The sequence below is a fragment of the Pongo abelii genome, chromosome 11 (assembly GCF_028885655.2).
Source record: "Pongo abelii isolate AG06213 chromosome 11, NHGRI_mPonAbe1-v2.0_pri, whole genome shotgun sequence".
Lineage (NCBI taxonomy): Eukaryota > Metazoa > Chordata > Mammalia > Primates > Hominidae > Pongo > Pongo abelii.
Genome location: NC_071996.2, coordinates 32,461,090 through 32,474,124, shown reverse-complemented (window position 1 = coordinate 32,474,124; position 13,035 = coordinate 32,461,090). Strand labels below are relative to the sequence as shown.

At 34.1% G+C, this 13,035-nt stretch overlaps 1 protein-coding gene across 1 annotated transcript in view; it reads left to right on the top strand.

The window, feature by feature from the left end:
- The window catches only part of DPP10 (dipeptidyl peptidase like 10), a 703,534-nt gene that overhangs the window by 589,808 nt on the left and 100,691 nt on the right, over nucleotides 1-13,035 (top strand). The window contains exons 10-11 of the mRNA XM_024243704.3: nucleotides 2,119-2,216; nucleotides 9,157-9,280. Coding sequence (XP_024099472.1) covers nucleotides 2,119-2,216; nucleotides 9,157-9,280 — 222 coding nt within the window. The remainder of the gene's footprint in view (nucleotides 1-2,118; nucleotides 2,217-9,156; nucleotides 9,281-13,035) is intronic.

Genomic DNA, 13,035 nt, shown 5'->3' with positions numbered 1-13,035 from the left:
TCATGCTGGAGGTGGACTGCCTTCAGCAGTCAGTAGCTTAACAAGCCCCTCAGGACCTCTGAACGATTGTGATGCTGTCTAACTTTACCACTACTGAGCTGTTACATAGATAGATACATAAATAGATAAGGATACAGATAAAGATCAATGTTTTATTAAAATTTGCACACTCATTATCTGGGAATTTTGTAAAAACATATTTGTAGGCCCACACTGAGAGATTCTAATTCCAAGCCTAAATATAGGTTTCAGATGGGATCCGTGAATGCATTGCTAAGGTTCCAGGAGATGCTGATTGATGCTACAGTACAAGAACAACACTTTGAATGGCACTGTTAATACTGTGTCAGGCTCTAAAGTTTAACATACCTGACCCAGCTAGAGAAACGGTAGGCTAAAAATTAAATAGATTAAGGCCATTATTTTCAGGGAGAAACACGACAACTAAATTAAAACAAGATTGATGTGAAAGAGAGCTCCTAAGAGTCACAGAAGGCTAAACTGCCTAAAAAATGTTCCCAGGCACTGTTGGGCTTGGGAACAATGAAAAGATTTGCAAATTCTGATACCAGAGCCATTGGTGTGCGGCAGGCTCATAGCTTATCTTCCAGGAAGCCCTTTACTCTATGAACCAATTTCATAATCTGTCTTAACGGTTACCTCATTTCCATAGTGGAAACCTTTCCTGACTTCTTTCTTTGGCTCAAAAATTCTAACCTGTGAATGATGTACTTCCACAGATGTGCTAGTCTGTTTGGATATCCTAACAAAACATTTATTGAGGAACTCTTGCTGGCTACTGTTGGAATATATTATGTTGATTCTGGTCCTGATTTAACTATGGGTTTTGTCAATGCCAATTCCTTAAACATGGATCTTCGTCATTTTTAAATCAGTTTTATTCCCTTTAGGTTTTTTATCAGATTTTTAAATTCAACTCACATTTAATTTCCTTTTTCTTTTCTATATATCTCATGTGGACTTCTTTAAGCATCAGCCACATCATAAGGATAATCGCATACTGTTTAGAAACATATTAAGCCACAAGTAATCAAGTAATTTGGCACATCACTGATGTGGTTATTCATTCATTCATTCCAACTGCTTGAAATATGTCAATGAAAGTTCTCATTCCTGCCCCTTACTCACAGTGTATTTGGCAAAACTTTGAAGGCCATTGTGTTGGAATAAACAGAAAGTGCAATATTCGCATTGTAGTTAAGAACATCCTGGGTTTAAATACTAACTTTCTTAGTTTTAGGTATTTCACCTTCACAGTTTGCTTAGATTCTCCATTGTGACCAAGAAAATGTTTATATCTTACGACTGTAGTAGGGACATTTAATTTAATAGTTTGTGCAATGCCTTAGTGTCTACTATGTGCCAGAAACATGCCAACTACTATGCCTGCTAGTTATTATTTATTTAATAAAGTGTTGATTCATTGAACTCAAATTAAATTATCCTTGCTATCCTTGCCTTTCTGTTCCTCATGCCAGGTACTCAGTGAGGACAGTCCGCCCATGGCCCACCTCCCAAGGGTCGTCAATTATGCAAATGAGTCACCCCATTTAGTAATTAATAATGTTTAAAAGGAAAGCCTGGGAGATTACTGCGATAGCATATATTAGGCTTTTGGAATTTTAAGCTTGGGGCACCTGGTTTGGGTAGGCTTCTTTCTTTCTTTCCTTTCTTTTTTTCTTCATTTCTCCTTTTTTTTTTTTAATTAGCCAAACCTTCTTCCCATTGCATTTCATATCCTCTAATGTGAGTAGCTACTTGATCTACTAGTTTTTGTTTGTTTGTTTGTTTGTTTGTACAGCCAGCCCTTCTGGTGCCGTTTTAGGGAAAGAACACAGTAGCACTGCCTAATGAGTGAAGTCATAATGATTTCCTATCACCTTTAACTGTCTGACGAAAATGCTTGAGAAGCAGCAATCTTCAAAAACAATTGAAAGCAATCATGTTGTCGAATTTAAAATCATTTCTACTTCAGAGAAATTAAACTTTTTTTCTCTTCTAACACAAAACAGTAAATGAATCAAAAATCCTTTTCTTTTTTGCCCAATATATTCTAATGCTTAATGTACTTGCAATATAACTTTCATTTTCTCAAAGGCAGGTCAAGTGAACCCAACAATAAAATTATATGTTGTAAACCTGTATGGACCAACTCACACTTTGGAGCTCATGCCACCTGACAGCTTTAAATCAAGGTATGCAATTTCAATTTCACTTTTATGGGGAAATAGATATTTTCACTCCAATTATCATTTTGTTGCAATTTAGATAGAGATGTGATCAGCTCAACAAATCCACTTGAAAATAAAGCTGAAGTTGCCTACATTAGTGAGGAATTAAGTCATTCTCGGTGTCTGGCTGCTCCTAAGAAGCATTTAGCTCCAAGGTGATTATTAGCACCATACAATGACTGAAGAGGCTGATACTGAGAATTAGGTCTTTTGCTGGAGATGTGACAGAGATGGGAACAAAGGATCATTTTCCACTGAATTTTCTTCAAGAAAATAGTTGCTCCACATTTTTTTTGAAGGTGTTCATTAAAAGTGTATAATCTCTCTGGAATTAGTGAGTTTTTACAACTTTCTCCCCACAGTTTTGCCAAAGATTCTCTAGCTTTCTTCTCCAGAGACATTTAATAAATTTTTTTTCAAAATATCCTATGTATGAAATATTTATATTTAAGAAACTTGATCAGGGAGAAAATAAACACATTTTATTGGGTCAGAAGCATAATTTTAATATTAGCAAAATCTTTAGTAGTGAACAACTAATTATATAATCATGTGTATTTTGAAATCTAGCATGGCATCATACTTCAAAAGTGATTCTTTCAAATACTAGAGTCCTTTGGAAATTTATCACAACCCTAGAGATGGGATAGGCAGCTGATTTAGAAAAATGTTTTCACATTGTATTGAATGATGTGGGGCTAAGTTCAAAGTTTATTTTGATGATATCGATAATCAGGGTGATTGGTTCCAACAGATATTTCATTCAAATGTTGTTTCATTGACATTATTTAGAAAAAATTTCATCCCAGTTGGTCATTTTCACAGAGAGTGCAGCCTGATGTGTGTGGAAATTTTACCTACTTGAAAAGGTAATAAAGGTTTATGAACTTCTCCTTCTACTGATGGAAAAGATAAATCCCAGCGGAGTAAATGTTTGAGATTAGAGGCTCAGGACTGATTGATAAGAAAAGTAGAAAATGAAGTAAGGATTCTTTCATCAAGTTACAGAGCATTTCATCCACGTTGGATGGAAGACCTTAAAGATAGGCCTGAATTGACATATAATGTAATAAAGTTGACCAAATGAAATAGTAACATTTATTTCTGAGCTTGATCTAGCAGCCATGAATGGTTACGTTACAAATGAAGCAATGATGGATACTACTGACATTTTATCTGGTCTCTAACTCTAATCTTTTTCTCTGGTTTGTTTAATGCTATGGAATAACAGAAAAGGGAAATAGACTAGGAGTGTTTGATTCACATGTCTACCACCATTTCATTTGTCGCATTGAATAAATCACTTTACCTCTCTCAGGACTGAATCCCCTTGTCTTTTTTTTTTTTTTTTTTTTTGAGATGGAGTCTCACCCAGGCTGGAGTGCAGTGGCACAATCTCGGCTCACTGCAAGCTCCGCCTCCCGGGTTCACACCATTCTCCTGCCTCAGCCTACTGAGTAGCTGGGAGTACAGGTACCCGCCACGATGCCCAGCTAATTTTTTGAATTTTTAGTAGAGATGGGGTTTCACTGTGTTAGCCAGGATGGTCTCAGTCTCTTGACCTCGTGATCCGCCCGCCTCGGCCTCCCAAAATGCTGGGATTACAGGCGTGAGCTACCGTGGCTGGCCCTCCTTGTCTTGAAATAATAATTTCTAATTTTTTTCCTTTCAAAAAAATTTTTGCAATAGGAATCAATTTTACAATATCCATGTTTCTTTCTAAAAGGAGCTCTTGATTCCTGACCTTGTTTTTTTTTTTACCTATTTGTATAAATATAAACATATATACATTGAATTATTAATAACATACTTTCTTCATGTCCTATTAAGTTCATCAAATGTCCTCTCTTCTCTTTGATGTTTGTGTTGTGTTCATAGCATAGTTACCTGTATAGTTTGAAATACTGCCTAAACTCTCAATAGCAGAATATTTAAAATTAATTCGTTTTATAATAATTTACATGTTTATGGTTTTTTTTTAGTATGGTACTTAAGCATCTGGTATATTTTTATAATCTTTAGGTTATCTGTGAATTGACAGTCAATAAGTGACTGTCAATTATGTTTCTCAGTACAGTTACAAACTATCATTTTTTCTTTTTCAGTTTATTTGTTAGTAATTTTTTTCCGCCACACCTAAACCACAAATACAATCATCTCTTAGCTTTCTTCTCTTAATAAAATCGCCACAATGACTACAACAATAATTGAATACATATATGATTATGTCTATATAAGGAGGAATAATAGTAAGATAAATATAGAAAGATTTTTTTCATGACTTGCACTACCTTATAAACCAGATTCTCTGACCTCCACACTGGAGAACAATATTTTTTGTTGTTTGAATTGAAGATCTTAGGTCCTTTTTTGGTCTGTTTGATTGTTTATTTGGATGATTGGTTTACTTATTTATAATAACTAGTGTTTATCACTGTAATAGAAAAAGTTCTCCAAGCTAGTATCATTATCATTATCCCTTCAACCCAATACGTATACTCACCAAAGACTGTAAAATACATTTTAATTAATTTATATGATGTAAAAAGAAATTAAAAGGATAAAATAATCTACAGAAAGGCATAATTTCTTCTCCTAATTCTTACCCTCATACTATCTTCAGTTGTTTTATTTATTTATTTGTTTGTTTGATTCAGCTGAAGTCATTTCATCAATTTAGACGAGTGCAACTTTTCTTCAATAGTAATTCAGTTCAGACTCATCTTATCACCATTTAGTTTATCTTTAACTGAACCACAGTCTGTATCGATTCTGAAAAGAATATAGCATGGTAGGAACAAAGATAATGCCCCTTCTTGAATATCCCCAGAACCAGTGGGAGTTAGATGGGTTACCTCATCTTGGAAGGAAGAAACATTTTGCCAAATTGTTGTACTGTGCACTTAAGGTATTGCAATCACACAATATTAGAAAATTTAAGTGTGAATTTTAAAATATATATTTACTTTCCAGGGAAATTTTATCTTATGATAATGAATCATGAAGATTTTCCACAGATTGGATAAGTCACATTAATTTGGAGAAGTGATACATGGTCATTTGTGTAGACCTCTCTAGTCTGAAGAGTAAAAGTAATGATTTGTCCTTGGTTTCTTGTTACTCTATGTCTTTAGCATTATTTTACTTCTTAGAAACCTTTCTGTAGTCACCTGTCTTTTGTGAACCATTGTTCTCAACCTGCGTCACTGATTTAACATGGTCATTTTGCCCCTTGACTCTGGGCTTGACACTGTCATGCTTTCTCTCCCTATTTCTTTAAGTATATCTAGCCTACATATCTTACTCTTCCAAGGAATATCTGTGCCTTCCAAGAAAATCTAATTAATAAATTAACCCATGTTCATGGAAGTGTCCTGAATAACTCTTCTTAGAAGTCATGCATAGTTATTAATAGAGGTCTTTGGAGAACACTAGCTATAATTTGGTCATGAATACCATCACAATATACTTATGGGAAGACATCACAGATTATCTAGAAGAGAATGAGCTCAAAGTAACTACATTGCACAAATATTTTGGTATAAACACAGATTGGACAGGAAGGCCGTGAAAACACGGTGTAACTGCTAACATAACTGTCTGCAGGTGATGCTGGGGCCTCCATTCCATATAACCTTGTGGACAATTAGATCTTCTGTGCCAGACCACCCAGCTGATAGAAAGTCTCTGTTGACTTGAGTGCAATCCCTCTAACTAGCTTGTCTCTGTCTCTGTGGCTCAAGAGGACCAGATCCTCGAGGACTTCCTGGGTAATCCAGAGCCATGGAGACTAGGAACAAGCAGGAAACCCAGTTATAAGAAAGGGACACTTCTGCTGGCCACTGGTCGTGGAACACCAGATCTAATGTGTTCATGAGATGGAGTTCCAGGAGGAAAGCTACATCTGCAGCAGGCAGGCCAAGGAGTGTGACATTTCCAGGTAAGGGTGCTTCCCTACTCCCTTGTTCAGAGACAGCCTGAATACTTATGAGTAAGCAGGATCAGTCAATATGAATCACAGGGAGATGTACACCTAGGCTCCTGGGGCAAGAAAAGAAAGGATATAGGAAGTGATTGAGTTAATAGATGTATCTTTCCTCCCTGCCTATGTGTCAAGCTCTACTTGAGCTTCCATTTTGGCTATCTCCAACACCTTCATATAGAAATTTCAGTGGTTTGAAATGGCCGTTTGTTAGACTTTACAAATTAAAATTTGTGGAGAGCTTTCATTCTTCAGATTGTGTTTACTATTTGAAAGGTCATTCTTGGGTATAAGTAAGGTTTATAATGAGGTATCTCACATCAGATTATGCTTTGCTTATGACCATAAGCCACATTATGTAAAAACAGACACAATAATCACAATATTTATCAAAGAGAAATATAGGTATATTGCTGTAAATTAATGATTTTCAAGTTAACAGTTTACAACTAAGTTAGTGTTCCCTTAAAAATCAGTTATTCACCACATTTGTACTCGTTGGCTTTTCATTCTTTTCCAGAGATTAAGTTCTTTTTTTTAAGTCAAAATTTGACAGCTTAGCTAATAAATATATTCTGTCATGCCTGAGAGGTGTTGCAAAGATGTTCTTGTAGCATTTCATTTGAGACTAACTTTGAAAAGGAAAGCTCTCAAGATGAATATTTAAATTCTGTTTTGTTGTTGGTGGTATTTATTTTTAAATTATTCATGTTAGTTTGTTACCTCATATTGCACAAAATATAATATTATGGCAGGTAATTGAGACAAATTTCTGATTAGATTAGAAAAGCAACTATATAACAGTTCAATATAGATTTTACCAAAAAATATGATCTTCTTGACTTTGCAGTCTCTGGTTAGTTGTTTACAATATTCAAATTAATTTTTTACTTCAAATTTCAACAACATTTATATCAATTATTCAGCATTTCAGCACTTATTTTCTGATTATTTATAGTACTTACTATCATTTTTCTCTAAGCTAAATTCTCTAGAAAAATCTATTAAAGGTTAATACTTCATTTTCTACTTTTTAATATTCACATTGCTAAGTATAATGGTGTATGAAAAATAATTGGCTTAAACGAAACACAGTGAAAGTGAACAGGACACTGTTCTTTGCAGGATCACAAGGCCTATTGATATGGACAATGATTATACCTAAGCCAGCTGCATCTTTGATTCAATGTTGCCTTATTAACTCTACTTCGGGCACTTTATGTTTGATTTTACCGAGTTTAAAGGCAGTTTTCAAGCAGAGCTCAGCTAGTTGTGGAAGCTGCCAGATGTCTTGAAGAGATTGTTGAAAAAAATATGACAGCCTTCCTTGTATGTCAGGTTATGCTTGCCCTTCTACTGACATCTTCACTTTGATAGGCTAACAGGTTTTCTAGAGGAAACAGTAGCTACTCGGTAATGTTAGATATGTAACATTCATGTAGTTGTATATCTAACCCAGATACCTCTAAAGACAGGCGATTTGTATCAAGAGGTTATTTTTCTGTAGCTGATATTTTTCTAAGTCATATAAAACTAGGTTAATTAACTGTGGTTTTTTTTTTTTTGTTTGAGACAGAGTCTTGCTCTGTCGCCCAGGCTGTAGGGCAGTGGCACGATCTCGGCTCACTGCAACCTCTGCCTCCCGGGTTCAAGTGATTCTCCTGCTTCAGCCTCCCGAGTAGCTGGGATTACAGGCATGTGCCACAACACCCGGCTAATTTTTTGTATTTTTAATAGAGATGGGGTTTTACTGTGTTAGCCAGGGTGGTCTCGATCTGCTGACCTCGTGATCTTTCCGCCTTGGCTCCCAAAGTGCTGGGATTACAGGCATAAGTCACTGCGCCTGGCCAAAACTGGGTTAATTAGTTTTAATACAGTACATTGATGACACTTTCCATGACATGTGGATGGCTGTTTCTTCCAAGAGCAGATGAGATCGGGCATGTTCAGGATGGTATGGCTGTAGACTGGATGGCTATTTCTAAAGTAACTGATCTGTTCTGAAACTGGGCAAGTTTTTAGAAAAGTTTTTTTAAGTTTTTATCATAAATGGATGAGTATTGATGATGGCATTTTGTTGCGAGTGAGTTGGAAGCTTTGTGACATATTGTATACATGTCTAAACGTATGTGTTACAAAGGAAGATATATAAACTTTTCCCAATCACCAGTTACCATGAGGACATAATTGGCCCCATAAATTATATCCTTATTATACCAGGAATTTAATAGACTCTCATCTTCTTTAATTTGATTCATTCCTTGTTTAAAAATGTTTCAAATAAATAAGATAATTAACAATATGGAAAAAAAAATTTGTATTAAAAATTGGGACTGGTCCTTGGTCTACAACTGGCAAAGACCAAAACAAACCATTCATACCTTGGTAGCCAAAGGCCCCATGTATGAAGTGAAATAACACAGAGGTTATGTAAAGGATATAATTATTAAGCCAGGAATAATCTTTGCCTTTTAATTGGAAGAGATTATTCTTGATGATTCATTGATTGTGATTTTAAAGAAAAAAAAACATACCTTTATAAATGTATACTTGTTTTGCACTTAAAGGAGTACTAATCAATAGAAAATTTTCATAAATATCTAGCATGTGATTGTTTTGATTTTTCCAAGAAATAGTTTTCTGGGAAATAATTCACTCTCATATTTTTTCTCAAATTATCTGTATATTTGTATACATATGTATACATCCATGTGAATACATACATACACATATATTTGTATTTATATATGTAAATATTGAAAAGAGCAGTTATCTATTTACCTATCTATACATAAATTAATATGAAGCAACATCCTTATAGTGGTTCAGTTATTCTTATATATAAAATGGCAAATGTATATTGTTGGTACTATATCAACGCTCTGGCTCTAAACATACTTTTTAATTTTGTTTCCAAACTAGAGAATACTATATCACTATGGTTAAATGGGTAAGCAATACCAAGACTGTGGTAAGATGGTTAAACCGACCTCAGAACATCTCCATCCTCACAGTCTGTGAGACCACTACAGGTGCTTGTAGTAAAGTGAGTATAATTTACTTTTCTTTTATGCCTAAAATGAAGTAGCTTATGCAGCTTTACAAACGGGAATCAGGAAATGCTTTGTACAAAAAAATTCAGTGTTTAACTTTTAAAACTAGTAGGAAAAGAATTATTCTATTAAGAATATATACTTTAATTTATAAAGCTTCCAAACTTTGAAGTGAACAATATTGATGATAAGCAGAAGAGAACAAACTGAGCTTTTGAAAACCAAATTAATTTTTATACAGCATGAAGTATAATCCAAGCCACGTTAGCTTCTTTCTCAGATATGGAATTTTTCTCCATATTTTGTCTTTGATTATCTTGAGAATATAAGAAGTTTCTTTCCTATCTTCTTTAAACATATTCCTTTTAATTTTTTCTGTAGTTCAGATAGATCTGATAAAATAACAGTGTTTCTGTCCTGAAATTAAGTAAAACAAGTAAAAAATTGGTTCACGAACTACTCTGTTTTGAAATCAGGTTATATTTCAATTCCTAATATCAGTTTTTGTAAACTCTGTAGTAAATTCAGTGTGTCATTTTTAAGATTCCTGGTAGAGAAAACATTGCAGTAAGTTTAAATGGTTATGTGTATGGTATTTGGGTAAAGCATTTTTAGATTAACAACTGACTTTTCAAACTTCTGTTCTGGAAAAGATGGACTAGATGTTACCTGACTAGCTTTTCTGTTGTAAACAACTGTAAAATTGTACAAAATATACAAAACAACTGTTTTCAGGTATGGGACATTAGGAGGATCATGGCCATAAATGCTAAAATCAAGTAAATGCACAAAATCAACCTTGCTATGACTTTCTATTCACAACACTTTTAAGACCAAATGGCAAGGAGATGGAGCCCAAGCAAAGCAAAAAGATCTTTGTGATCTAAGTAGACAGGGAGAATTAGAGTTTGAGGCTTTTTTGGTGACTAGCATTTATAGGACAGGGACCAGAGAAGTTGGAGCTTTATAGAAAAGGACTCCAGCAATCTATGAAGAGGACCCCTTAAGTATTAGGCTCAATGCTTAGCTGTGCATACATATATGCTTCCACATTGTCTTAAAGAAAACAACTACTAAAAATTTTTGACGCAAATGAAGAATCTGCAAGTTGCAAAGTGTTTAGAGACCTTAGAGTTCTGAACAACAATAGTGAAGAGATCTCCCTAAAAACCTCGGGTATTCAACTGAGAACCCAGAAAGAAAGAGCATTAGAAGTAGGGCTATTCTAGACACCTTCTAATCACCTTTCATTTACACTGTAAGGTATCAAGTTCATCTGTCTGTAAATTAACTGTCTACTAGGACAAAGTTTACATATTTAAAGGGAAAATGACAATTAATAAAGACTATCAACAATGTAGCATTTATAATGTCAATCATATGATCAATACTATGTATGTAGAAAAGTGGAAAATATAACCTATTCACCTTCCTCAAAAATATCCAGTAGCCGGGCACGGTGGCTCATGCCTGTAATCCCAGCACTTTGGGAGGCCAAGGCGGGTGGATCACGAGGTCAGGAGATCGAGACCATCCTGGCTAACATGGTAAAACCCCGTCTCTACTAAAAATACAAAAAATTAGCCGGGCATGGTGGCAGGCACCTGTAGTCCCAGCTACTCGGGAGGCTGAGGCAGGAGAATGGCATGAACCCGGGAGGCTGAGCTTGCAGTGAGCCAAGACTGCGCCACTGCATTCAGGCCTGGGTGACAGAGCGAGACTCTGTCTCAAAAAAAAAAAAAAAAAATCCAGTAAAAGCTGACCTACGAAGGATAGTAATATTGGAGTTAGCAGACACATAATGTTTTAAAAGTAATTAGAAATGACAAATGTTTGAAGTGGTGAATATCTTAAATACACTGATTTGATTATTGCACCTGGTATACATGTATCAAAATATCACATGTACTCCAAAATATGTATGATTATTATGTAGCAATAAAAAAATTAAAAATCAAGGTATAAGTTAAGTACAACGAAGTGAAGAAATCTCACATGTGCAGTTAAATGAGTTTTGGCAAATGCATATATCCCATAATTCACACCTCATCATGATGTAAAACATCCCTGTTATTCCAGACAGTTTCTTTGTCTTATTTTCCAATCAATCTCAGTTCCCAGAGGCAATTACTATTCTGATGTCTATTATAAATTATTTTTGCATGTTTTTAAACTTCATATAAATGCATTTATACAATAACAAATGTATTAGAAATAAATCTAACAACTTAAAAAAGAGAATAGCTCCAATAAATAAACAGGTGAGAAGTTTTAGTAGAGAAATGCAAACTTTAAAATGAAAATAAAATTTCAGGAACTGAAAAATACAGTGTTTGAAATGAAAACATTGAATAGACAATTCAGAAACAAATACATGTGTTTATAGTGAGCTGATTTTCAACAAATACATCAGAACACGTATTAGGGAAAGGACAGCCTCTTTAGTAAATATTGCTGGGAAACTAGATGTCAATGTGCAGAAAAATGAAACTAGATTTGTATCTCTCACCATATACAAAATTCAACTCAAAATGAATTAAAAAACTAAACCATAATTTCCAAAACTATAAAACTACTAGAAGAAAGCAGAGAAAATGCTTAAGGACATTGGTCTAGGCAAAGATTTTATGGCTGAGACTTCAAAAGCACAGACAACAAAAATAAATGTAAATTGGTACAGCTATTATGGAAAACAGTAGTTTTTTCTCAAAAAACTAAAAATATAATTAACATATGTTACTAGCAATTCTACTACTGGGCATTTATCCGAAACAAACAAAATTAGTATATCAAATACATACCTGCATCTGATGTTTACTGCAGCTGTGCTCATAATAGTTGGGTTGTAGAATCAACCTAAATGTTCATCAATAAATGAATGGATTTTTTAAAAAGCATACGTATATACTTTTTTTAAAGTATATACTTTTTTAAAAAGTGAGTGTGTGTGTATACATATGTGTATATATACACATAAAACATTCCATGGAATACTATTCAGCCATAAAAAAGAATGAAATTCTGTCATTCATGGCAAAATGGATAAGTCTGGAGGATATTATGTTAACTGAGATAAGTGAGTCAACACAAAGATAAATATTACATGTTCTTACATATATCTGGGAGCTAAAATAAATTGAGCTTATAGAAGTAGAGAGTAGAATTGTGTTTATTAGAGTCTGAAAAGCTTGGGAGGAAAGGATAGAGGTTAGTTAACAGATACAACATTACAGCTAGATGAGAGGATTAAGTTCTAGTGTCCTGAAGCACTGAAGGTTGAATGTGGTTAATAATGATTTAGTATATATTTTCAAACAGCTAGAAGAGAGAATGTTGAATGTTTACAACACATAAAAAATGATAATGTTTGAGGTAATGGATATATTAATTATCCTGACTTTGTCATTACACATTTTTTACATATATCAAAATAGCACTCTGTATTTATAAATATAGACAATAATTACATGTCAACTAAAAATAAAAGGAAAATACATCACCAAAGTGAATGTATGAAGAGGAAGAATATTTGAATAATTTTACATCAATTAAAGATAAAAATAATGAATTAAAGATAAATTTATTTAGTAAATTAAATAAATTTAATTCATAATTAGAAATCTTGCCACAAAGAAGACTCTAGAAGCGGGTGGATTGCGTGATAGATTCTATCAATTATTAAGGAATAAATCCTGTAATTCTTTGTCTCGGTTTGTTTTGTGCTGCCATAACAACCTACCACAGGCTG